The 26,153-nt window shown below is 37.9% G+C and overlaps 4 protein-coding genes and 1 pseudogene across 7 annotated transcripts; 4 read left to right on the forward strand and 1 right to left on the reverse strand.

The window, feature by feature from the left end:
- Positions 1 to 186: 186 nt before the first annotated feature.
- On the forward strand, positions 187 to 8,713 carry LOC311077023 (dnaJ homolog subfamily B member 13-like). Its single transcript, XM_084105588.1, has 8 exons — positions 187 to 343; positions 491 to 594; positions 1,042 to 1,197; positions 7,494 to 7,651; positions 7,725 to 7,838; positions 7,930 to 8,043; positions 8,295 to 8,371; positions 8,484 to 8,713. Exons 1-8 carry the CDS (start codon positions 276 to 278, stop codon positions 8,632 to 8,634), a joined length of 942 nt encoding a protein of 313 aa, XP_083961714.1. The 5' UTR covers positions 187 to 275; the 3' UTR covers positions 8,635 to 8,713.
- Positions 1,511 to 24,337, forward strand: LOC311077021 (collagenase 3-like). Of its 2 annotated transcripts, XM_084105585.1 has the most exons (11): positions 1,511 to 1,529; positions 12,737 to 12,840; positions 13,000 to 13,238; positions 13,313 to 13,461; positions 22,720 to 22,848; positions 22,992 to 23,153; positions 23,223 to 23,352; positions 23,440 to 23,567; positions 23,671 to 23,830; positions 23,935 to 24,038; positions 24,120 to 24,337. In XM_084105585.1, the coding sequence occupies exons 3-11, from the start codon at positions 13,078 to 13,080 to the stop codon at positions 24,218 to 24,220; spliced, it is 1,224 nt and encodes a 407-aa protein (XP_083961711.1). In that variant the 5' UTR covers positions 1,511 to 1,529; positions 12,737 to 12,840; positions 13,000 to 13,077; the 3' UTR covers positions 24,221 to 24,337. The 2 variants fall into 2 exon arrangements, with proteins under 2 accessions (XP_083961711.1, XP_083961710.1); XM_084105584.1 differs by lacking the exon at positions 1,511 to 1,529 and having other exon boundaries at positions 12,703 to 12,840.
- Positions 8,720 to 10,263, reverse strand: LOC311077025 (dicarboxylate carrier UCP2-like; annotated as a pseudogene). The gene is made up of 4 exons (XR_014609555.1): positions 10,094 to 10,263; positions 9,346 to 9,447; positions 9,087 to 9,265; positions 8,720 to 9,003 (listed from the first exon to the last, which is right to left on the reverse strand). The product of XR_014609555.1 is annotated as a dicarboxylate carrier UCP2-like (transcript).
- LOC311077022 (uncharacterized protein) lies at positions 14,022 to 19,818 on the forward strand (the record flags this gene model as incomplete). Of its 2 annotated transcripts, XM_084105586.1 has the most annotated exons (4): positions 14,022 to 14,119; positions 14,242 to 14,314; positions 17,772 to 17,977; positions 19,073 to 19,818. In XM_084105586.1, the coding sequence occupies exons 1-4, from the start codon at positions 14,086 to 14,088 to the stop codon at positions 19,816 to 19,818; spliced, it is 1,059 nt and encodes a 352-aa protein (XP_083961712.1). In that variant the 5' UTR covers positions 14,022 to 14,085. The 2 variants fall into 2 exon arrangements, with proteins under 2 accessions (XP_083961712.1, XP_083961713.1); XM_084105587.1 differs by lacking the exons at positions 14,022 to 14,119; positions 14,242 to 14,314 and adding an exon at positions 15,115 to 15,235.
- LOC311077026 (uncharacterized protein) lies at positions 19,879 to 22,010 on the forward strand (the record flags this gene model as incomplete). The annotated part of the gene is made up of 4 exons (XM_084105590.1): positions 19,879 to 20,049; positions 20,375 to 20,444; positions 21,044 to 21,224; positions 21,785 to 22,010. The coding sequence occupies 4 exons, from the start codon at positions 19,879 to 19,881 to the stop codon at positions 21,867 to 21,869; spliced, it is 507 nt and encodes a 168-aa protein (XP_083961716.1). The 3' UTR covers positions 21,870 to 22,010.
- Positions 24,338 to 26,153: the final 1,816 nt, after the last annotated feature.

Raw genomic sequence — 26,153 nt, forward strand, 5'->3', positions numbered from 1 at the left:
GAGTATGAGGAGAGTTGAAATTCATCCTCAATGTGACTGCTGTAATGTTGTTGACAGTATCAGAATATTTTTAATCTCTGGGATTAAATAATTCAGCAGTTGTGAAGACAGCATTACCCAGAATTCCTTTCTCTGCTTCCATAACAACCTCCTTTGACAACAGTAAACTAACGTTCATTCCTACTGACTAAATCCCGGTTTGCATTTGTGCCCTGATACGTTAAAGTGTAAATATTAGAAACATACATTAGGAAAGTTAGATAAACAGTTGAGCGATGGGCAGAGACTATTACGCTCTTTTGGAAATACACCGCAACGCCACTGATGTTGACATAAAGAAGGCGTAAGTTACGTTTTGTTTCATTTCTAAGTAGTTTTGTAAATATATATAAATTCAGTTAAAAGCAGATAAACTAGTCAACAATGTGTTTTACGTTCATTTTGAGGAATCATTTGCTAGCAGCAGATTGTTTTATTCCGGTATAATCAGGTATCGGCGGCTCGCGCTGAAGCATCATCCGCGCAGCAGCAGCCACGCGCGCGACGCCGAGCGCTTCACATTGCTCGCGGAGGCGTTTGACGTGCTGAACGACCGTAAGTTCACTAGACAAACTCATATACATCCACAAAATACAAAAAACACCTTGCAGCAGCACTTGAATATTCGACATAACGTTATTAAACGTTTTTTATATTATATTACAACTATTTTGCGACGTTCTCCCAGTTGTATTTAAGTTTTTGGTACCCAGAAAGTTCTGGCAGGCTAGTTTATAGGCTATTTATAAGAATACAACCTAAAAATAACCTTTAGAGAACGTCGTGTATCACATAAAAACTTCAATGTTTGTTTGTTATTTAAAAAAAACAACGTTCATACAACGTTAAGCTTTGGCTCCCTAAGTGATGTACACTATTTCATATTACTATGCTCCTGTCCTGACACTGTATTGTGTAAGGAAAACAGCACATAGTACACAGTTCAGGCCTCAATTTGTTGTTTCCTGGTAAGTTGGTGATGGCTTTTCTCATGCAATGCAGCTCGTAAAAAGGCCACTTATGATAAGTTTGGAGAGGAGGGTTTAAAAGGAGGAATCCCATCTGAGCTGAATGGTGCCTGGTCATCAGGATATGTCTACCATGGAAATGCAGATGAAACATTCCGACAGTTTTTCGGAGGTGATAATCCTTTTGCAGGTAATTTTTATAGTATGATTTTATTTTATTAATTTTTTTTTGTATGATTTTAATTGACATTTAAAAAAAAAATGCTGGGTTATTTTATCTACCCAACCGCTGGGTTATGAAATGCTTTACCCATTATGGGTTATTTATATGGAATTTGGGTTATTTTGTGCAACTCATATGTTGAGTCAAAATCCATCAACCCAGCATTATATCGTTTGGCCCAGCACGTGGGTTGTTTGTGCTTCGAACGTCATCATATCTTCACCAGAGTCCACACACCGAGCGCTCGTCACAGCAGAGAACCTGACTGATCATCCAGCGAGGCAAACAAATAATACAAGGTATGTGTACACATGTCTAATTCACATTGTCTGTGTGCGTTACCTATTAAAGTAGTATTTGTATATTGTCGATGTCGAGGTTGGTTGGTTAGGCTAACAACGTAGCTAATGTTAGCCATTTAGCCATTATCAGCACGGATAGCCTGGTTATTCGTTTGATGTTAATTAAAAAAATAAATAAGGTGTTATACATTAAGCAAAAGTTTATTTTTATTCATGTGGAGATGTGGGTCTTGAAAGTAAATCATTACAGGATTAGTGTAAGAATAGTCTGTGTTGTGGTGAGAAACCCGGGACAATTTTGAAAACTGAAAGGAGGACTCCGTCTGTGCGCGCCTGCGCCCCCTCACATCTTCTGAGGTTTTAGTGCGACGTGACGCGGTGTCTCCTGTTTCATCAATTTGTCCTGTTATTTTGCAGGTACTATTGTTACAACAACTTGATAATATGCACACGAGATCTGTGATGTAAATGTATATGTTCATACCGCAGATATTTCGGGTAACGTTAATGACGTTCGGGGTTGTGAATACGTTGAATAGGTCTATGCAGACTGTCCGCCATTTTGTGAACGCTGTAACACACGAGGTTATTGTGGAATGCGTTTAATTCGATTCAAATTGACTCCAGTTACAAGGTTATAGTGTTCATTATGAGTTTACTTTTATTTGTGTTTGGTTTAAGTTATGTATACATATAAAGATCGGATGCACTTATTTTGCAGAACTGTCTCTATAACGTTACTTGGCCTTCTGCGCGGGGCCTGTAACATTAAGAAATATATATTTCTGTGCCCTATGCAGTGAGCAGCCACAAATATTATTGTGCAGTAAAAACATATACAATTTACATGTAACGTTATGCAATTTGTCATATGAATTGTATAGAGAGAGAGGGAGGATTGTTTTCTCTATATTTTGTATAACTTAAGTTGATGGCGCTCTTGCAAGAGCTCTCATACCAGGTAATTATTAAACGGAATAATTATTTGATGAAGCAAAACAATCATATTTCAGTGACTGACAACTTTGTTCTTTTTTACAGAATGTAGCCTACCATATCAGATAGTAGGGCTGTAGTACTCGAGTCCGGTCTTGGACTCGAGTCCGCTTTTCTATGGTCTCGGACTTGTCTCGGACTCGCTGGTATTCGGACTCGGACTTGTCTCAGTCTCGGCCACTGGTTTTGCTAAATATGACTTTTGGTCTCGACCGAGTCCAGGTGTCTTTATTATGTTCCCAGTAATCACACATACGTCGCCGCGATATTAAAACAAAATATTATTGGAGGGAAAGTGAAACACTGGCCACCTAATAACTATGGGCATTTCGGCTCTTTTTCGTGAGCCGGCTCGTTTCACTCAGCTCACTGAAAAGAGCCGGCTCTTTTGACTCACAAACGGCTCTATAAAAAATAAATGTTTAAATAAACTCGCTGAAAGTCCACCGCTAGTGCAACGTGAATATTCATATTTTTAATTGTCCATAACACCCCGAAAACTAGCCTGCTTGCCTTGCACATCTAATGGGCAAAGTTTTCCGACTTTTTTTCTTACCTTTCTTTCTTTGCCTATTCCACGAGTGGTAGGCTAAAATATTATTTTTCGTCACGTCATCCGCCCGATCCGCGGTTTATCCGCATCTCTTGTGTGTGTGAGTTGGCTCGGCCCTCCCTCATGCAGTTTAATTGGTTGACATCGCGTGTATGATTGACAGGAACAGAATGTAAGGCTGATCAGACAGTCGAAACGAATGTGTGTGCTCCTTTAGGCCTATATAATTATTATTTTTTTGTTGTTCTTTGAATTAGTCAATTATTTTAAATAAAATTAAAATGATTCATTATTTCATTATTACATAATGATTTAATTTCTATAGGCTAGCCTATATTTTTTTTTAGCAGACTTTTTTTTTTTCCTGTCCTGGACTCTGTCTTTACTCGGACTCTAACCTTTTTGGACTCGGTCTTGACTTGGACTCGACTAGTCCTGGTCTTGGACTTGTCTTGGACTCGACAAAGGTGGTCTTGACTACAGCCCTATCAGATAGTATCATATCAGACGAACGTGCGTCACAGCTTAAATAATGGTTGAGAAACAATTCTCAGCCCCTCAGCCAGATAGAGACCTACATGCAGAACACGGCAGTCTACAGGGCCAAGTGGATTAGGGACAACAATTGGACCATCGATCAGATCCTCGAAGAGTTCCCTCGCCTGATGACCAAAGGCATGGTAGGTATAGGGAAATATGATCTTGAATATGAGGATGCATTGTTTAAAACGTTTTATTAGTGTGCTACATTGAATTGGTTTTAAAAATGTGTTTTCCATTTTATAGATTGCACAGAACTTTCTTGTCCTGCATTGGGATGCTGCATCAAAGTTGTTTGAAACTTGGCTACCCATCTATGCTGAGAAGATCCTGTACCTACCTTAGCATTCCTCTTTCCAACATTTTTGAAGGTTTTTGACCAAAAACTTTTCACATCATTTTGGCCAGAATAGTGACTTAGTGAATAGAGAATAGTGAGTGATATCATCAAAGGAATAGGTAAATAAATCCATCAGCCTCTTTATGCTAATTGGGTACAAAAAATACCAAGTTTTCACAGCAGAGTCAACACAGCGGTACCGGTGTAACTAATAACATTAACCAGTCCCTCCAGAAAAACGCAGTTTTTTTTTTTTGTGATTGTTGCGGGCAAAAATCCTTGATTATGTGGCACGTTTTCTTAAAAAATGCGATGGAATATGCAGGATATTTATGCAATGATATTGCGGGGATTGTGAAATCACAGGTATGCCATTCCACATCGTATTGACACCTATATCTTACAGATGGTGTTGGGGAACTCGCCCTGAGGCAGCTGCCAGCCTTGCTTCCACCTACAACTTGGGAGAGTTGGCCATGGCCGCGGTGCGAAAGTGGTTTGCCACACCATTCAGGAATGCAGCTTGGCCTTCATCGACCATAAGCCTGCAAGTCCTCAAATACATCTAAAGGGGAAACTTTATTCATTTTATCAACATATCTGAGCTCAAGACTGTGCACGCACACATGCATATCCAGGTTTGTTTTACTATACTTTTGGGGACAGGCATCAAATATAGCCTGACAGTATTTGGAAAATAGCTGTTCTATAAGCTTAAAGGTGGGGTATGTAATTCTCTTTTTTGTCCATTTTTTCAAAATCACTTAATCCTATTCCTAACCCACTTACAGCCACTGAGTTAGAAGCACTGAAATGAAAATTAAGCAATTTAATCATCTGTGGAATGGGCAGGACTCGAAAAACTCCAGCCAATCATTTCCAAGACCACCTAGAATCATTGGACAGTAAGTGCGTCAATCAAACGGTCGTACCATCCCCCCCTCTCCCATCCCCCTCATGTTCTTCGAATGGGAAGTCAAAGGAAAGAAGGTAGGACCATTTGAGTTGTGTATTTTCAAAATCTGCCGGCCGTTTTGCAAATCACATACCTCACCTTTAAGTTGGTCACTGTCAAAGCATCCTGGGCTTCTAGAACACCTCAGCAGTGCCACAGGCTGGTGACCTCTGTACCACACCGCAGTGATGCAGTAATTTGTTCTAAAACAGGCACCAACAAAGTATTGAGTGCAGAAATTAACATATTTATCAGAAAGTTGACACTTTTGTATTTTAACCCATTTGGACCTGACTCTATGAGGTTGACTCTAAAGAAGTCTTCTAAATCTACAAAGCATTTGCGGCCCATCTATCTGACCACTTAACCCCGCTGCCCATCGGCAGATAGGATAGTCAGATAGGTGGGCCGCACGCATTTTCTGAGCATGTTTATTGTAATGATATATCATCAATCAATTTATGGCTTTTTAGGTCAATTGAGGTCTGAATCGTTTTTTAAATTGTTTTCTGTAATGTGAGCTATATGCTCTATGACTTAATCAAAAAATATTTTGTTATGTGCAATGAAATGTAGACTATTACAGTTCAACTTTTTGAATTATAAATGCACCGACTCTTTTCCTAATTGTAAAGCTAACTAGACTTTATCATAAAACAATTTCTCTAGTGAGGACCAGGAAAATGGTCCTCACAATGTCTATATTTTAATTATACTATAGTAGTCGGTAGACATTTGGTCCTTACTCACTTGCACTCTCTAAGTCTCGCTCTCTTGTATTCTTTCTTTTTTAGCCTGGAATAAACATGGTGGAGTACCTTCATGAGGCCAAGGCATGCAATTCTCATAGACAGTATAAGAAGTGGACAGAGCCATCTCATTGGAACTCAATTGAGACAAGTGAAGGCCATTTTTAGCGATGTTTTTATTTTTATTTTAGCACTTCTGTTCCTGACGCGCAGACTCAAACCGACTCTAAGCTTGATGACGTGAGCAACCTGTCTGACAGATGTAAATCTTCTAGTAGCTGTGCGTGCAAACTGCCAACGTTAATCTTGCAGAGACGGCGAGCTTGAGCAAAGAGTTTTTTTGCCGTGAGTGAGCAGGAGTAAGTATTCTGATTAATTATTTTGACAGTATAATATATCTATGGGCTTCTCCCTTGACGTCCCCCCGATTGCCTGCGAGCTTCTCCTCCTGTCTGTACGGTAATTTCTCTACTGTGCGACAGAGAGTCGAGTGGTTATGACGCAATCGTTAGCCTATTTTTACAAAAACTGTTTCTACGGGGCCATAATGTAACATAGAAGGTAATGGAGCCCTTTATACATTGTTGTGTTTACATGAAATGTAGAAATGTAGAATTTATGTAGAAATAAATAATGGACAAATGGAGTCTTTAAACGCCTCAGATGTAAAGTTAATCACTGTTAAAGTGATGCCAAAATGAATGGGAGTCAATGGAATGCCAACGCAAGTGAAGTTCTGCTACAAGATGGCGGCACGCGGCCGGCTTCAACTTCCGGTCGATGGATTACCCACCTGAAAATATTTTGTTATGTGCAATGAAATGTAGACTATTACAGTTCAACTTTTTGAATTATAAATGCACCGAATCTTTTCCAAATTGTAAAGCTAACTAGACTTTATCATAAAACAATTTCTCTAGCGAGGACCAGGAAAATGGTCCTCACAATGTCTATATTTTAATTATACTATAGTAGTCGGTAGACATTTGGTCCTTACTCACTTGCACTCTCTAACTCTCGCTCTCTTGTATTCTTTTTTAGCCTGGAATAAACATGGAGTACTACCTTCATGAGGCCAAGGCATGCAAATCTCCACTGCACCAGTTCCACTTTATTTTTTATATGAACTGCACCAGTTCCACTATATTGTTGCTATTAATTAATGTTATATAATAAAAAAAAATCAGATTCCATTGTTGTTTTGTTTTTGTATTGTTTAAGTGTTTGTTGCATAATATATGCATACATCTAGCATGTATTCTGTTCTAAGTTTGTAGTTTAACAGTTTTATAGCTATGGGTAATCTATTGCAATTTATTTTCTTAAATTGTACTGTAATGTGTTAGAATTAATCTGACATTTGGGTTAATTTTACCCAGAATTTGGGTACACTTTATAACAAATACGTAGTTGAATCAACCCAGAATTGTAATTAATTTGACCCAGCATTTGGGTACATTATATAACAAATATGTAGTTAAATCAACCCATAAATGTATTTAAATTGACCCAGCATTTGGGTACACTATATAACAAATATGTAGTTAAATCAACCCATAAATGTATTTAAATTGACCCAGCATTTGGGTAGAATATTTAACTCACCTGTTGGGTTAAAAATGACCAACCCATATTGCTGGGTCAAATTAACTACTGTTGGTCTGGTGCAATATTGATCCAGCGGTTGGGTTATAAAACAACCCAAGTTGGGTTATTTTTAAGCCATCATTTTTCTGTGTGAAGCTGGTTCAATCGATGTTCATAATGCCATGGTGTTTTGAAGAACCCAAGCTCTGATTAGTAATATCTGCTAACTCATTCTCCATAGATTTCTTCACTGGTACTGGCAGTGAGGTCAACGCAGCTTTTCAGAGCTTGCGTGGGCAAAAAGAAAAGTTACAGGATCCACCAATAGAGAGAGACCTTCATCTTGCATTGGAGGACCTTTATTATGGATGCACTAAAAAAATTAAGATATCCCGTAGGGTAAGTTCTGCAGACAAGGGTAAAGATAAAATCATATGGACTCATGAGAAATTAATTTCATAAATTGATACAGGTCATGAATGAGGATGGACACACATCCAGCATAAAAGACAAAATTTTAACCTTCACTGTAAAAGCAGGATGGAACGAAGGGACACAGATCACATTTCCAAAAGAGGGAGACCAGGCATGAAAGAACACATTTTTATCACAATTTTGTTTTGTCGTGGTTGTAAATAGACCTTGGTCATAACAGAATTGAATCTTTTTCTCCACAGGGACCAAACAACATCCCAGCAGATATTGTGTTTATCATACGCCAAAAGCATCACCCACGCTTTGTCCGCCAAAATGATGATCTGTACTACACAGCAAATATTTCTCTTGAGAAGGTGAGAAAAATTTGTTTTAGCATATTTCAGTGGATTTAAATATACATGTTTTCACACTCTAATAGATCATGACCAGAGAGGCATTCCATCTTTTCCGTCTAGTTTTCATGCTGAATATGTGATGGGGTCTCAATTGGACCAACATTTTAAAAATGAATAGTTTCACTCTAAATGTAATTTTTTTTAAATTGAATCGTCAGTTTAAGTTTCATAAATCTAACTTTGTCTTTGAATATATGGTAACTCTACAGGCTTTGACTGGTTTCTCAGTAGAAGTTGAGACACTAGATGGCAGGCTTCTCAACATCCCCATTAATGACATTGTGCAGTGAGTAAAACATTTTATCTTTTTTAACAAGCACATTTATATGTTACTCAGCAGAACTTATGAACAAAGTTCATATTTAAGACAGTTTCATTTTAATTTCTTTGTACTACAGCCCTCAGTACACCAACGTTGTGACCGGGGAGGGAATGCCACTAGCCAACAACCCATCCAAGAGAGGCGACCTGATCATTCGCTTCATTACACATTTCCCAGAGAAGCTCTCGGCTGAAAAGAAACAGCTTCTAAAACGAGCCCTTTCATGAAAACTAATCCAGACTTCTTAAAGTCCAGTCAGTCATTAGAAATGTTGATTCTGAGGATTAAACACAAAACCGATTTAAACTGGTGTTTTTTTTTAATAGCCTAATTTTATTTCACAGATTCTGAAAGACAGAAGAACCATGTAAAACCCAAAGATCAAGTTTAATAGACATGTAAACAATTCACACAGAAAATCTAAAGTCAAGAGAAAGTTAGAACCACATCAGCAAAGCTCAACTAACAGCATTCTATGCGCTTAAAGAGGAGTGACCCAGTTATGGCGCGCTGCCATCAGGGCCCGTTTCAGCTGTTCATAGGTGACAAACATAACCACGTTCCAGGAGCCCAGCCTCAGAAACGATGGCATGAATCTAAAAAGAAAACAAACAGATGTCAATTCTACATTCATCCTCCAATCATTACAGTAAAGCTGTAGTTGGTCAAGAAAACCGACCCCTTGTAAAAAGCCTTTGGTCCCTCTTTAGCGAACATGGCTACAGCACAGTTGAGGGCACTGCTGTACTGGCCCTGGGCGGAGTTCATGTATCTTGTCTTCACAACATCAACAGGAGAAGAAATAACTGGTGCAGAAACCAGCTCCAAATGCAGATGTGAAGTGGCAGGGAAGATCATCTGTGAAGAAGAGCAGCTATAAATGTTTCTGTTTCAGTCTTACTCAAGTTTGCAATACTTTTTTTGCAACCTCATCTTACCAGTCATCAGCATTGATTTTATAAGTGCATCTTTGATGAGGTCATAGGTCACCAGCTCAGTGCACTTTACAATGGCATTGCGGGTGATGTTTGGGCCAGTTCCTTAGAAAGGATAGAAAGGGTAGTATAAATTAGAAGGGAGAGAATAAAATGTATAACAATAAATTACACCATATATTTAATGCACTTTAGGTACATCATATTTTTTTGTTTATTACTTATACTTTTTTTTTTAAGTTATAAACGCAAATAATAAACTTAAAATAACATTCATAAGTTATTTAATTACATAGTATTAGTAGTAATAAAAACTATGCATTAAAATAATTTATATATTTAAAAAGTATTATTAGTAGTGGTAATAGTATAATAAAATTCAAATATTTATATAAGTATTATGAAATAAATGTAATTAACGAAATGTTTATTACATTTAACATTTTTTTGTTATATTATTAATAAAATAAGTTATTTACATATTAGTAAAATAAACTGCATTAAAATAACGTAATTTAAATGTATAATTTTTTTAAAAGCTATTTTTAAACTTAAGTTGTTTATTAATTACACTTGTATAAATTTAACAAATATGAATGTAGTTGTAACATTTTGTTTAGTTTTGTAGTTTTGTTAAATTTATATAAAAAATTAATAAATAAATGTATACGTGTGTGTGTGTGTATATATATATATATAATATATAATATATACATATATAAACATTGACATAATTGGGCCCAACGCTCACCTTTCCACAAACCACGAAACCCTTCTTCCTTTGCAATGGTCCGGTATGCATCCATCGTGCCATGGTAACGTTTATTGGCCCCAGCGCTGATCTGAGCCTGAAACCGTACCTTCACCACATCTGTGGGTTGGGCCAAAGCCACTGCCATGGCTCCAGGCTCGAACCGACGATGCGGTACTTGTCTCCGGAGTGTAACTTTAGTCCTCATCAGAGTCAACAATGTTTTCATCATGGAAACTCTTACATGCAAAACACCGTATATGTTATGAATCTTGCACGAAATTCACCTTCATCAGTTTTAACTGATGGTAATGGAAAAACGTGCATCAATGCAACCTGTTTTTAGCTTTGCCTTATAAATATAGCTCGTTACCTATAGCCTAAATATAGCTCGTTACCGAATCAAACAAAATATATTTTAAACTTTACCAGTATCGATATGCTAGCTTGATAGTGAGTACTAAAAGCCATCTTATTTGTTTATATTTATAGTGATAAAGTTAGGTTTATTGCATGTGATTCTGACATGATGTCACTGCATGCACTGCGCTCCTTCTCCACTCGTCTCAGGTAAATAAATGCGTCTTCCAGCTGAGCCTGAAGGCCTCATTATACTTCTGCGTCGGACCTACGCCGGAGCCTATACGCCGTAGGCAACGTGTTGGTTTTAATTTATACTTCTGTGTCGTTGTCCGCGTTGACGCGCACCTAGGGAGCATGTGAAACCCCGAGGGAGGGGTTCTGGCAGACCAATCACAGCGCTTGTGTCCGCGTAGAATTGACGCGTTGTTACATTTTTGGAGAGGTGCACGTCAGGGTACGCCGTAGGGTACGCGCGCTACACACAGCCTACGACGTATCTACACTTTTCAGGATTCATCTTTAATAGCCACTGGTCACACCATACTCGTACTACCTAGATCTTCTTGAAGATAGGCTCGGTCTGTGTCACTTGTTATTATTCTAAAAATGTTAGTATCATCTGCAAAAAGGTAAACATCAGACTGCATCATATCTGGCAGATCGTTTATATATATTACAAATAGAACAGGGCCCAAGACTGATCCCTGTGGGACCCCAGATGTCACCGGCTTCCAATCTGAGGCAGCACCATTCACTACCTGTTGTTTTCTATTGTGCAAAAAATCCTGTATCCAATAAATAACTCTATTGTCTAAACAATAAGATTTTAACTTTGATAGTAGTCTTTTATGAGGGACAGTGTCAAAGGCTTTTTGAAAGTCCAGATAAATACAGTCTACTGTTTGACCTCTATCCAAGGCTTGTGACCATTTGTCAAAAACTGTGAGTAACTGAAGAGAGGTTGACCGCCCAGATATGAAACCATATTGTTTAATACTAAATCATTTATTAATTTTCATGTGATTGACTATATATGTCCTTATCAATTTTTCCATTGTTTTGCTAACAACTGACGTTAAACTGACTGGCCGATAGTTTCCAGCTAGAGATTTATTTCCTTTTTTAAAAATTGCACTAATCTTTCCAGTCATTTGGTAAAACTGAGTCCTCTAATGATTTGTTAAATAGTACTGTTAGCGGTTCAGCAATCTCAGTCGCCAGTTCCTTCAAAATCCTAGGATGTATCAAATCCGGTCCAGGGGATTTATATACATTAATTTCCTGTAAAAGCCGTTTTGTATCTTCAACTGTTATTTCAATATTTTCTGTTTGCTGAACTTCCAACCTTGGTACCTCGGGTATCTGCCCATCAGGCTCTTCAACAAATACACTGGCGAAGTATTCTGACAATATATCTGCCTTTTCTATATCTTTCTCTGTTTTTATAGAATTAGTATTATTCTGATTGCAATATAGATCACCCACTGCCGTTTTTATTTTTGTCCTTTTATTTATATAATTCCATATAACCTTTGGTTTATACTTAGATTGTTTGGCTATTCCTTCTTCATATTTTCTCTTTAAATTTCTCGTTCTCATCCTCACAATGTTTCGAACTCTCCGATAAGCCTGCTGTATTTCTGTTTTTTTATTTCGTAATGCTTTCCTTCCAAGATTATTTTTATCTTTTATTTTTTCTTTTGTAATTTCGTCTAATGGAAAGAAGTATTTTTTATTATTATTATTATTATTATTATTATAGGGCCTAATTTTAACAATAGGTAAAAATTTCTCCTCTATTTCTAATCCACTGCACGTTTTTTTCTTATCAGCTCGCGCACCACAGCTATGTGTTACACACACACTTACACACACGCTGCCTGTAGGCCTATCAGTTGTTGGTATCGGAGCATTTTTACGAGTACATGAGGAGCTCGTGTCACCTGGGGGGGCACCCCAAGAAATAAAAAATAAAAAAAGAGCTTTTTGGCAGCAAACCCCCAGATGGGTTTAGTGCAAACAGGGATAAAACGTTCCCCATGCCCATGGTTAAATATACTGCTAGATCTTTAATGTTGTGGGCCTATTTTTTTGCTGGAGGTCCTGGACATCTTGTTTAGATTCATGGTATCATGGATTCTAGCAAATACCAACAGATAAAAAAATAAAACCTGCTCTTCTTTGACATATATTACTATAGGTGGGTCAAGTGCCGTATCATAAACAAAAGCCCTTAAGATTTGCTCCGAAAAGACATAAAATATTCCCTTTTTTTGGTAGCTATAATGAGATGTTGAAGAAGATGGACAAAGGAAATCCCAAAAAACTGGCTGATGGATTTCCAGCACTGACTGGAGAAGTTACAGGAGCCTATCTGATCGACGGTAGGTGTTTCTAACTTCCTTTTCTACAGATCTGTAACAATACAAAAGACTCACTGACTTCTAGTGTTCATTTTTTTCATATAGGACTAATAATTTTGTTGGTCATTACTCTTACATTACAATTCCTCCTATAATTCCATGTTTTTTTTTTCTCTTTAGCATTACCTGAAGAGTTTTTACAATCTAACAGATGTAAAAACTGTCTTCCAACGAAGTGCCAGTCCACAGACTGAGAAGATGAAAGAGATGCAAAGGTTTTTTGGAATCAAGGTCACTGACACGCTGGACCAAGAAACACTGGAGGTGATGAAGAAGCCCCGCTGTGGAGTTCCAGATGTTGCTGCGTACTCTACGTTTGGAGGCAGACCCAAATGGCAGACCAACAAGCTCACATACAGGTGTGTATAATATCAGTTCTCTTGGTGTCACAGAAAAAAGAGAAGCAGAAACCGACTGTGGTCCTTTTCCTCAGGATTGTGAACTACACCCCTGACATGTCAGTAGCAGAGGTGGATGATTCCATCAAAAGAGCCCTACAAGTGTGGGCAGACGTCACTGCTTTGAGATTCACCCGTATCTACAGAGGCACAGCTGACATCATGATCTCCTTTGGAACAAAATGTAAGTTTTACTCCTTCTTTTTACTTTTATGTCCATCCATCTATCCATCTATCATCTATCTATCTTCAGTGTAAATAATTTGAATTGATGATATTTAGTGCAGGCCAATTAGTCCAATCAATCGTAAGTTTGCTTGGCGAACAGCTTTGGAGAGTTTGATGTTTCCCCATTCAAAGAGATAAGAGCTGTTAGTACTTGCATGACTGAAAACATTTCTGCCAAGACCAATGGCGCCATTAAATTGCACTTGTAAAATCATTTATTGAATATATGTCTGTTGTAATTACTGTACACCAAATTGAAGAATCCCAATTCACTTGAATTTGTCATTTCAAATGGTTAAATAGCTTAAAATTCATGATTTAACAGCCATATATGAAGATAGATGCATCAGCAGGATTATTAATCGCATCAATATTTCTTTGAAGTATGTCTGAAGCCCACACTGTTAGAAATTGCTGTAAATTTCAAAATTTCAACAGTATATTCCGTTTTTTTGTTTTTGTAAAATGACGTAGACAAAGTATAACGGCATTTTAACGTAGGCTATTCATTGCTTGAAGGAAACAAAACGGTACTTAACAGTATTTTTGGCTTGACATCGGAAGACTGCAGTGAGCACGCATGGATTTTTCATCCATCTTCATACTTATAATAGGTGAGTTCCCTTTTGTTTTGCTCTTTGTGATAGAAAAATACATTACATCTGCAGTTGTTTCTAACTCGTAGGCCTATTGTTGATATTGGAACTGCAACTATTTTTTTATTCGCTTGTTTCAGTGACAAAAGCACCAACTGCAACTGTGAGGGAAGTTGGATTCCTGACACGGATAGCCTCATTCCCGATTACAGGGTGAGTTTCATCCAACATAGTTAAATTCTTCTGCAAAGTTTCTGCAAAGCTTCAAGTAAAAATACTGTTGCATGTGAATTACATCGACGTCTCAGCGCGCTTAAATGACCGGTGTTGCAGCTTGATTTTCATAATTCGGGAAACCTCCCAACGTTAGACAAAACCTCAATTTCGGGCTTTTTGTGCTTTCAAATGGGGATAAACTTGTAATCTGTACATATCTCTTTTCTGAGGGTGATTTTTTTTCTGTACTAGTGATTGTATTGTTAGGCCTGCTTGAATGGTGGCTTTATTTTTGCATAGATCCAAGTTGTTTAATATAGGAGTTAAGTGATAGAATAATCATTAAGAATAATTCATATTAAAGTTTTGTTATTGCTGCTGCAGTGTTACTTTGCCGAGCACGTAATTTAGAATATTTATTAAGACTAATTCATATTTAAAGTTTAGCTAGTGCTGCTGCAGTGTTACTTTTCCCAGCACTTAATTTAGAATAATCATTAAGACACGTTCATATTTAAAGTTTTGTTGTTGCTGCTGCAGTTACGTTGCCCAGCACGTAATTTAGAATATGTATTAACACTAATGCACATTTAATTTAAAAAAAATTTTTTTTGCTGCTGCAGTGTTACTTTAGAATATGTATTAACACTAATTCATATTTAAAGTTTAGTTATTGCTGCTGCAGTGTTACTTTGCCCAGCATGTAATTTTTCTGGATATTTTATTTTGGTTAAGATTCTTCTTTGCTGAGATTTTTTTTTTTCATGCCCTAGGATTGTCCAGTTTGACTTGTAGGCTTGTTTCCATGTCAGTTCTGTGGACATCAATGTTGTACTACAGTGGCCTATGTGAGGCACATGAGGATCCATAGCAATATGCCTAACTTTCTTCTTCATTGTTGCATCCAAGCCTGCAACAGTAAGTTCACAAAATTAGCAGCTTTGAAATCACATCTTTACAGACATCACAGGGAGAGTGTGGTGGTGCCTAGATCACATTTGTGCCCTGCAGTAGACCTTGCATGCCATGTTGACTTGTGTAGTGCCAAATGTGATACACTGACTCAGTTTTATTCCCATCTTAAAGTGCACATTAAAGAGGGACGCACAGTGGCATGCCCCTTTAAGCAGTGTGATGCATCATTTACAGTAATATCTACATTTACCTCTCACCTGTCAAGAAAACATAAAAATTCAACTGAGGTAAATCTAACTGAATCCATTGTTACCACAGCACATGTGACTGAAGCTGAAAGCTTTCAAAATATTTACAGTGATATGATAACCGATGAACATATCGATGTAGTTGGAAACAGAGAGCATTTGGAGGTTAGTCCGGAAAATATTGATGAGACATTATTTTTGAAGAATCTTGCTCTGTTTTATCTGAAATCAAAGTTACTGCTTCCATCTTCAGTCATTCAGACTATAATTGAAGATATGCAGTCAGTTTATGATGTGAATCAGTCACACTTACTTTTTAAACTAAATGAGAAGTTGGTTACACTTGGAGTTCCAGAGTCTTCCATTAATAATGTAATGGACAGTCTAAAAGCAGACGATCTCTTACAAGCCTGTAATAGCCACACACTAAAAACAGACCAGCGCAGAAAAACAGTGTTCAAGAACAGTTTTAATTATGTTGAACCTATGCCCATTTGTCTAGGACATAATGAAGCTGGCAAGGAGTGTTTTGTGCAGTATATCCCACTAAAACAGACAATTGAGGCACTTTTTCACTGTGAGACTGTGTGGAAACAGTACAGAGAAGTACATGATCATATCCAGTTTAAGGATATTTTTGAAGATGTGTGGGATGGTGAAATCATCAAAGAAAACTTAGCCCAGACAGAGAAGTCCTCTTTAGGCTTGATTCTTTATCAAGATTCATTTGAAGTTGTGAACCCACTGGGGTCAGGAAAAAAAACACACAAAATACTGGCTATGTATCTTACACTTGCAGACATACTGCCACACAACCGGTCAAGTATTGACCAGATGCAACTTGTTCTTTTGTGTAGAGAACAAGATTTCAAGTATTTTGGTCAGGAATTGGTAATGGGATGCTTGATGAAAGACCTTCAAGACATTGAGACCAATGGCATAGTATTACCTGATGGAGAGGTATGCAAAGGAATCTTACGAGCCATTGCTGGAGACAACCTGGGCTCACACAATATCGGAGGTTTTCTTGAAAATTTCAGTGGCAGTAAGTACTTCTGTCGTTACTGTGAAATTCACAAAGATGCATTTCAAGCAGATCCTCTGTCCAAAGCCAACACTCGGACACCAGAGTCATACAAAGAGCATGTTCAGAACATTAAGGTACATTCCACTCATAGTGGAGGTATCAAATTTGACTCTTTATTTAATAGCCTGTCTATGTTTCATGTGTGTCAGCCTGGGTTGCCTCCTTGTCTTGGGCATGATTTGTTTGAAGGCGTTGTTGCTTCTGACCTTGAACTGTGCATCAACCATCTTGTCACTGTTGACAAACAGTTTACTTACACTGAACTGAATCGAAGAATCGATCAGTTCAGATATTTAGGTAACGATGCAAATGACAAACCTTGTGAGGTGAGGCCAGGAAGTGATAGACTGTGTGGCCACGCTGTGCAGAACTGGTGTTTACTCAGATTGTTACCAGTGTTGATTGGACAGATTACATCTCCTGCTGAAAATGAGATATGGCAAATGGTGTTATAACTAAGAGACATTGTGGCATTGATTTGTGCACCAGCCATTTCCGCTGACCAGGCTATTTAAGAGTCCTTATAGAGAAATACTTGCATTCCAGAAAACAAGCATTTCCCCATCATCAGCTTAAACCTAAGCATCATTACATGAGCCATTATCCAGAGCTCATCATTCAGTTCGGGCCACTTATTCGTTTGTGGACTCTGCGGTTCGAAAGCAAGCACACCTACTTCAAACAGTGTGCAAGAAAACTGCACAACTTTAAAAATGTGTGCTCAAGCCTTGCAGAGAGACACCAGCTTCTTCAAGCATATCTTAGTGCTGGCAGTCTCTTCCCACCAGTGATTGTAGTAGAAAAGGCTACTGCTTTTTTTTCAAGTGACTACAATGATAGCATCAGGGAATCGGTGGCAAATTATGATTTTGGACCTGAAAATACCGTGAGTGTTCATGAAGCAACTGTAAAAGGAACCAAATACCAAAAAAACATGTATGTAGTTATAAGTAAGGATGAGGATGGGCTTGAAGTTGGTAAGATTAAAATGATACTCGCCCACAAAAATTCAGCAGTCTACTTCATCACTGAAAAGTGTAAGGCTTCGTGTATGCATGATGTAGGTGTTCACTGTGTCACACCAATCAAGAACTGTTACTGCTGTGTCAATCAGGAGGACCTTCTTGATTATTACCCTCTACCTCGATATTCAATTGGTGCCATGGAACTAATTGTTCTTCACCATTCTTTTCCCTTATTGTAGTATGAGTACTCTGAATGAAGACCTGAGGGGCATCATACTCAGAGCATTGCCAAAAATTTCCAAAGACACTCAAGATGCATTGACAGAAAAACTATTAAGCTCCGGACTTGAATCTACACAAGACCTGAAGTATGTCACTCAAGAAGATATTTCTGAGCTACTGCCAGCCATTCAACAACGGAAGCTTCTGGAAGCCTTTAAAAATGGTAATGTTGATGGAAATTGTACAGTATCTGTTTTTCAATTTACTGTTAATTCTTAAATAGTAGTTCTGACTAGGGTTGGGCGATGTCCCCTAAATTGGCAGTTGACGATGTTTACAGTAAAACATCGCGATGGACGATGATATCGTCATGGAGGAGGGAGGAGGGAGGAGGGGGGGGGGGGGGGATGCTGACGATCACTAAGAGAGAGAGTGCACATTGTAGCTACTTACATCTACCGTGTTTACGCCACGGGAATACTCGGCTTGGCATTTTGAAATGTTTATTTGGCCGTTCAGGCGCGCAACCGAAGACAAAGACTACTTGACCATGTTGCGCTCGGCGCGCGCGCGCAGCATCCTGTCAGTAGAATTCAATTCTCTTTCGTGACTTATCGTGCTTTTAATATTCCTTTTCAATAGCACATCCTGCTCTTTTCTTTCTCATTCATGTTTTGTTATTGATTTTACATAATCGTCAACTGAAATCTGCGCGGATTATCAACAATACGATGCATTTATAGGACATAAAGGGTCTCTGCGGCAAAAGTGAAAGTACCAGCGGCAAACGTGTGAAATGTTTCTCTTTGCACGGCAAAGCACCCGTTTCAATAAAAGGATATATCAAAGTTTATAAAGCCTACTTTTACATTTTCATTGCTGTTTTAAACTGAATTTCGCCATCACCTTAAACAAGATGCTCTGCTTGAATCCCAGTGCAGGAGCTGTAACTGTTAGGTTACCATAGAAACGTAAGCGTTTGGTTGATTGCTGTGGTGACTCGTGACACTCGCGAACAGCACTGGACACACACGTCTTCATTTTTGTTATCGTTTGTTGGTAAAGGGTGAGAGACCTTGCGAGCCACACGAGCCATAGGTTCCCAACCACTGGTGTACACACGAAAACGAACTGCCGTGAGACTGGGCTGGTCTGACAAGGTGGGGGGCGTGGCATCACGATGGTGGCTCTCCATCGTGATGTCGGTCAGCCATCACGATGGACGATGATATCGTCCATCGGCACAACCCTAGTTCTGACCAGCCTTTTTGTTAGAGCTTCTTGTAAAAGTCCCATGTATTTTCTTTTTCTTTTTTAGAGACAGAGGTGGTTACTTTGGACTTTCAAATACTCCCTCCCATTACCCCAGCAGGCAGCAGTGCTTCAGAACATCCATGCTCCAGTCAGTCAAGTGTACTCTCACCCTCAAATCCAGAATCCAGCAGCTCTGAAGACTGTGGCCAATCCTTACTCGTCAAAAAAACATGGCCAGAGACATTCCAGGTGCCATGGACCCTCATGCCTGCAGACATTCTTTCAACAGTTACTGATGGCAAGAGACCTTCACCGGCAGCACGGCAACAGATGGTCAGAGTTTTGGCAGATGAGATGAGGAAGCAAGAGCTAAACCCAACACGCTCACAATGTGCCACTGTCTGCCAAAACATCATCCGCAAGTATCCTCAGAGTTTTGCTGATCTACGTGACAATGGTCAGCCACTAGGAAATGGCTATACCTCACTCTTAATTCAAATTAAAAACCGAATTGAAAATCTAAACCGCTCCAGCAGCTTTCGTCAACACCGTTCATCTGGTGATGGACTAAAGAGAGGGCCTACTGATACATATGGCTGTACCAGGTTCCAGCCAAATCTCCCACCAGAGGAGACAGATGAAACCATAGAGCAGAAACGTCAGCGGATGGAGGAGATATACCGTCGAGATGGTATAAATGGGGGCGAAAGAGCAGAGGTAAAACAACTCTTGGAAACGACCTTCTGCCTACAGCGGCAGCAAATAAATGTGCTACCAACACCAGCCATTGCAGATTTAAGAGAGATTTAACTTTATGGTCATTTTGAGCTTCTAACTGACATCAAAGTGTTGCGTGCACTTGAGCTTTCCATGGAGGAGTGTGGTAGAGCCATCATAGAGTTCTTCAGCAACAAACCCACCAATACAGATGTCCGGGCAGTCCTTTCACAGCGTCCAAACCTTGAACAATCCTTCTGTGTTATTCAGCTTCTCATGGCTCACTTCACTGAGAGCCTGGATGGGTTGATCCTTCTTGTAGACGTAAGTTATCATTTCCTTTTATTTATTTATTATGCTATGATTGTCCTAACAGGCAAAATGGATGATCTTTCATATAGGGATAGTTCACCCAAAAATGAAAATTTTGTCATAATTTATTCACACTCAAGTTGTTCCAAACCTGTATGAGTTTCTTTCTTCGGTTGAACTTCGGTGTGAATAAATTATGACAAAACGTTCATTTTTGGGGAAAGTATCCCTTTAATTTATAAACTAAAATACATACAAGGCATTGTTGTTTGTTTGTTGATGTTGTCTATGAGTCCATTGAGTTGTTCTCATTTCCACATCATTGTAACTCTCCTAGGCACCTGCCACGGCTGCTGATGTGGAAAGGATACTCACTCTCCCTGCAGCCCCTCGGCTCATACTCATCGGTATGTATAGTAGAATCTAAACATTTTTTATCATGTTCTTGGCCAATGTTGTTCCAAACCCACAAGCTATAGCTTATAGCTTAGATTTTTAATGAACTCTGAGGTTTTTCTGTCCCTTCCTTCAAAGTTCATGTAACCAACATTTTGAAGATCCAAAAAGATCATACATGCATTGTAAAACTAATCCATATGCATTTTAAAGTCCATTCTAAAGTCCACACATTAGTCAGGCAAGCATGTCTGAGTTTCTGTTTAACATGGACTTTCAATTGATGGACAACAATTAAACAATATTAGAAATATCTTTGTCTAAAGATAAATTAAAGTTAAGGGTTTGGAACAACATGAGGGTGAGTAATTCATGACAGTATTTTCTTTTTATGGTTGAACTAACCCATTAACAATGTTGAGAACATAATTTCACAATACACATCTTGTCCGCCCAGACCAGTCCATGATCAACACGTTGAAAACTATTTCATATTTTAAAAGAACAGGGCTCTGTCAATGATTTCAATTTCCCTTGCTTTCATTTACAATCTGGCGGTGGCAGATTCATGTTTTTATGTCGATGCTGACTTCAGTTTTTCATTTTAAAGTTTCAGGTGAAACACCAGGAAGCTGTATTCAACACTGGATGATCAGCCTTGAGGGGCACATCATTTGTGTGGGCATCCAGCCGGCTTTTCTGTCTGGGCTTGCTGCTGTTTTTTCTACTTTCTACAACCTCAATCTTCAATACCAAGCTGAGGCAGCATGCACACTGGAATTCATTCAAAGGTTAGATACTTGGATGCATACATTCAATTCAGTTCACATTTATTTCTATAGCACTTTTTATAATGCATATCATTTCAAAGCAGCTTTACATAAAATTTTTCATTGTTGCAATGTTGCATGTTTAATTGATACAATACAATTTGGCCCTAATGAACAGGGAATCTAGCATCAAATAAAGAAAATTCCTTTAAACTATTTGAACCCCAGTGAGCAGCCATAGATCAAGGAAATAAAAAGGGCATCGGTGGTGGTGAGGTGTTGGTGAAAACCTTGGAAGGAAGCAAACTCATCTTTGACACCAAAATGATGATTGTGTGAATTTGTTAAAATGTATCAAAACATTGCTAAAATAGCATGTAAGATGTGCTATGCAAAAGCTTGAATAAGGAGATATCTTTATTCTAGATCAAATCACATCTTTCACCCCCAAAAGATTAAGAAAGCTCTCCTTTCCTGACAAAGTTAAGAAAGTGTTCTTAATACAAGAATAGTCAAGAATATAGCAAATTTATATGTTCTTTGTGAGTAACTAATTCTGATCAAACACGTTTGTTTTTCAGGCGGTTCATCCAGAAAAAGGCACCAAGGCTGGAGGAGTCATATCAAAACGGACTGGGAAGGTCGCCCAGAAAAAAAAAACAGTGAACCCTCGTGTCTCCAGTCTGATTAAAAAGTTGATGGATTTTGAGTGGGACTTCATATAAGTATTTCACACAAAACACACACACACACGTTCTCTTGCATCCATATTTTTGCAAGTATTCACTCAAAATCAGGTGAATAGAGTCGTTCACTGTGTTTGTGTCCAGAGTTCATTTTTTGGACAGTATACTTAGTCATTTGTTTAAAGACTTGTTCAAGTAATTCAGATTCTGATTTTGGAAACATCTTGTTTATTATTATTTGTTGTAACTTCTAAACCTTGAATTTTTGTTATTTTCTTACATGTCCTTTTATGCTTTTTTTTCCCAAAACAATTTTAGAAGTTTAATAAACAAAATACATGTTTTGAAACAATACTTAAAGCTGCTTTTATTCTGTGACATTTTTAATTCACTATTTCACTTTTACATTTATTCACTGTTGGTATTTTATAGCAAGACCGCAACAGGGTAATTTATTAAATCACAAGGTTTAGAAAATAATCTTTAAAAACACAGGGGGAAAAGTTGTCCTTTTTGCTAACTGTCCATTACTCAATAGATTACACAGTAGTATATTTGTGTAGTTGACTGTATTTCTGTATTACTTAATATTACTGTCAAATGTAGAAACAGCTTTATGCTGTATTTGCAAAACCAGTAGTCAACTGTTAATTTAACCAACAGTAAGACACCGTTAATTTAACAGTAACTTGCTGGCAACCGTGCTGCCAGTTCTTTACTGTTTTTTAACGGGAAAATTTTTAACAGTGCAGGTTCTTTGATTTATAAGAATTAAAAAAGAAGACCTAAATTCTTTATTAAACATTAAATGTAAAACATCTTTCCTACAGATCATGGCGATGCTTTCCCATTTGATGGACCACAAGGCGTTTTGGCTCATGCTTTCGCTCCCTCACCTGGACTTGGTGGAGATGCACATTTCGATGATGATGAGTTTTTCAGCTTCCGCTCATCAAGAGGTAAGTTTTGCTAGTTTTTAGATTTTTTTCTTTCTTTGATTTTAGTGATTGAAAAAGTGCAATGACTTCATTACTTTGGCACCCCTTAGATTTGTTTAAATGTGTTTTTTGTACCTAATCTGTTCTACTTAATTTCTCTGCAGGTTATGTCCTGTTCTTGGTGGCTGCCCATGAATTTGGTCACTCTCTGGGTCTTTCTCATTCCAACGTTCCTGGCACTCTGATGTTTCCCACATACAGCTTCAGGGATCCGGGTCGTTTCTCTCTGCCCTCTGTTGACATCAGAGGGATTCAGTCGCTCTATGGTAATAAGATCTTCAAGAATACATCTATAATGTTTGTGTCGTTTGTTTACTATGTGGTATTTCCTTCAGGCCCAAACAGAGACAGAACCCCCATCCAACCTGATCCAAAATTACCAACGGCTCCTAATGCTTGTGACCCTGACCTGATCTTTGATGCTGTTACAACTATTAGGGGAGAATCAATGTTCTTCAAGGACAGGTAATGCACAAAAACAAATAAAAAATTGTGGATTTTTATATAGACCTAAAATGTTTAAATGAAATGACTTCATGTGTCTTCCTACAGCTTTTTCTGGCGTAGTCCTCGAAGCAGAGGTGTGGCGCAACTGATCAAGAGTTTCTGGCCCAACTCTCCGGACAATATAGATGCTGCTTACGAAAATCCAGTGCAAGGAAAAGTTATCTTTTTCAAAGGTATTTTCTCAAACAATCTGGGAATGCTTAAACCACAATCACACTTACCATCTCTGTATCCATGCTCAGAAAACCTCTTAGCATAGCTGGTCTTTGTTTACAGGTAGACAAGTCTGGGCTTTTAATGGAAACAACGTTGAGCCGGGCTATCCCAAGCTTCTCAGCCGCTTTGGTCTGCCATTATCCGCAAGAAAAGTTAATGCTGCCGTCCACGACAAAAACTCAGGAAAAACACTTCTCTTCGTTGACAAGATGTACTACAGGTTGGTCAAGTGCCAAAGCATAAACAAAAACCCTTGGATTTTACTCTGAAAAAAACTATTGGAAAAAAACTGTTGGAATATTACATTTCTCTTTTTTGGGGTAGCTATGATGAGAGGACGAAGAAGATGGACACAGGGTATCCCAAACGACTGGCAGATGGATTTCCAGGGATGACCGGAGAGATTACAGCAGCCCACCTGTCCAAAGGTAAGTGTTTTTAACCAATTTTCTACAAGCATTAAAGTACAATGATTAGACCTCATAAAGATAATGATTTTTTTCTTCCAGGTTACATTTATCTCTACAGCAGGACAAAGATGTATATGTTCACATCCAACAGTAAGAGGCTTCTCCGTGTGCTGAGGAGCAATTACTTCCTGTCCTGTTAGTCAAGATTTAATTAAAAATGGAATGCAGCAGTTTATTTTAAAACTACACTGTAAAAAAAAAGTACAATCAACTTGGTCATTTCAAGTTAAATCACATTAAACTGACTTAAAAAGTTAGTTGAATCTTGTATTACTTATTTTTATTAGTTAAAGCAATGTAAAAACATATGTTGTTGTCATAACTTATTGATCATATATTTTTTTAACGTTGTATACCACTTTTTTTTTTAAAGAAATGCATGTGCATAATCCATTGTTCATTGAATCTGTCTGTTGTTCAAATTTGTTATTGGACTCTAATATAGCTGTTAACTAATTTTAAAAGAATGTATATTTACAGAATCTGTTTAATGTTATTTTCAAATAAACTAAAGTGCCTAATTCAACTCAAGAAGAGTATGTGAGCATGTTCAGATTGGAAGCAATAATTGTTTCTGCCAGGTTAAATACTTTTGAATTTAATGTTCAGAGACGACTTACTGAGCAGACTCAGATTGTAAATCCAATATCAGTGATCGGCTTTGTAAAACCTTGAATATCAAACCATCTTAACTCTCAATAATAAATAAATCTCTAAAGCTTTATAAAAGGTCATACTTTTTGTCAAGGCATGTTGATGCTTGTTGAAGTTGATATATTATTAGGCGTTTCTGAGTATAGAGCTATGAGGGATAGATTAGTCTCTCATCGCTATGTGTTTGTAGTTCAATAAAAACAAGTAGAAATTCTGTTAAAGGATCACTGGGACATATATGGACAAACTTCCTGTGGTTACATTTTAGGGCATAAGTGTTTTGGATACCTGTGTTAAACAGCCTCAGGGTTGTGTTTTTGCATTTGCGTCTTTCATTCGTCATTCATGTCAGGATTTAGAAAACTCATAGGCACTGGATGTGCCCTGAAGGGAATTCCAGTGGTTATGTAAAACTTCAATCAAAGCCTAGAAAAAAAAAAAAAGACCATCACTTCTGTCCTGTCATTGTCTATAAAAATGTAATGCTTATTAAATTAAACATTTACAGGCCACAAGCTCTGCCCACTTTGAAAAGAAATTTGTCTGGAGTGCATGATGTAAAAATAATGATTGGTATACCTTGCAAATAACACATTATATGAACTGTATTCAAATTTAAATATTATAGCTGGACCTTTAAGTTAAGAAAAGTAATAAAGAAAAAAAAAAGAAAAAAACATCTAGGTATCTAAATGACAACTAGCAGCAAAAAGCAGCCCACTTTATCTGCATTTACTTTACCTGCATTCATATATATATATATATATATATATATAGCAGGACACAACTCCACAGCAGGACACAACTCTTGAGATGAATTTGGTCAAATGTATTCATTCACCTGATCATTAAAGGCTGTGAGATGTCTTGGCTGACATTCTACATGACATTTTGGGATATCGCATAAAAACTCTGGATGGAAACGCCAAAACGTGCATACATTCTAAAAATGCGCATAAAAAAAAAATGATGTGCTCATATGGGGCAGATGCATTTTTTATCGATAACATGAAGTGAGCATTACTGAAGAAATCCCTCGATGCACAACACAAGTCGTATGTAAAGCGACCTTGAGCTACAGAAAGGCGCTATATAAACAAAACTTCTTCTTCTTCTTCTTCTTCTTCAAATGTTGGTTTGATCATTCTGAAATGCCTGAGCCAAAGTCTGTCATCACATTGATTAGGTATAATTACCTCCCAGAACTGTCTCACATGACTGCATTCCTAAACACCAGATGCAAGATGACAGCGTTTATTTCGTTTCATCTGATGCAAGTCAATTATGATGTAGACAACTTCCTTTTTTATTACAGATATTTTTACATTTTTTCCAGGAAGTGACGATTTTGTTCTCTTGAACATGTGATGGTAACCCTGCTTTATTCGCAATTTTTGCTGCTTTAAACTGCTGTATACT

The sequence above is a fragment of the Abramis brama genome, assembly GCF_963993115.1.
Source record: "Abramis brama genome assembly, chromosome: 25".
NCBI classification, from domain to species: domain Eukaryota; kingdom Metazoa; phylum Chordata; class Actinopteri; order Cypriniformes; family Leuciscidae; genus Abramis; species Abramis brama.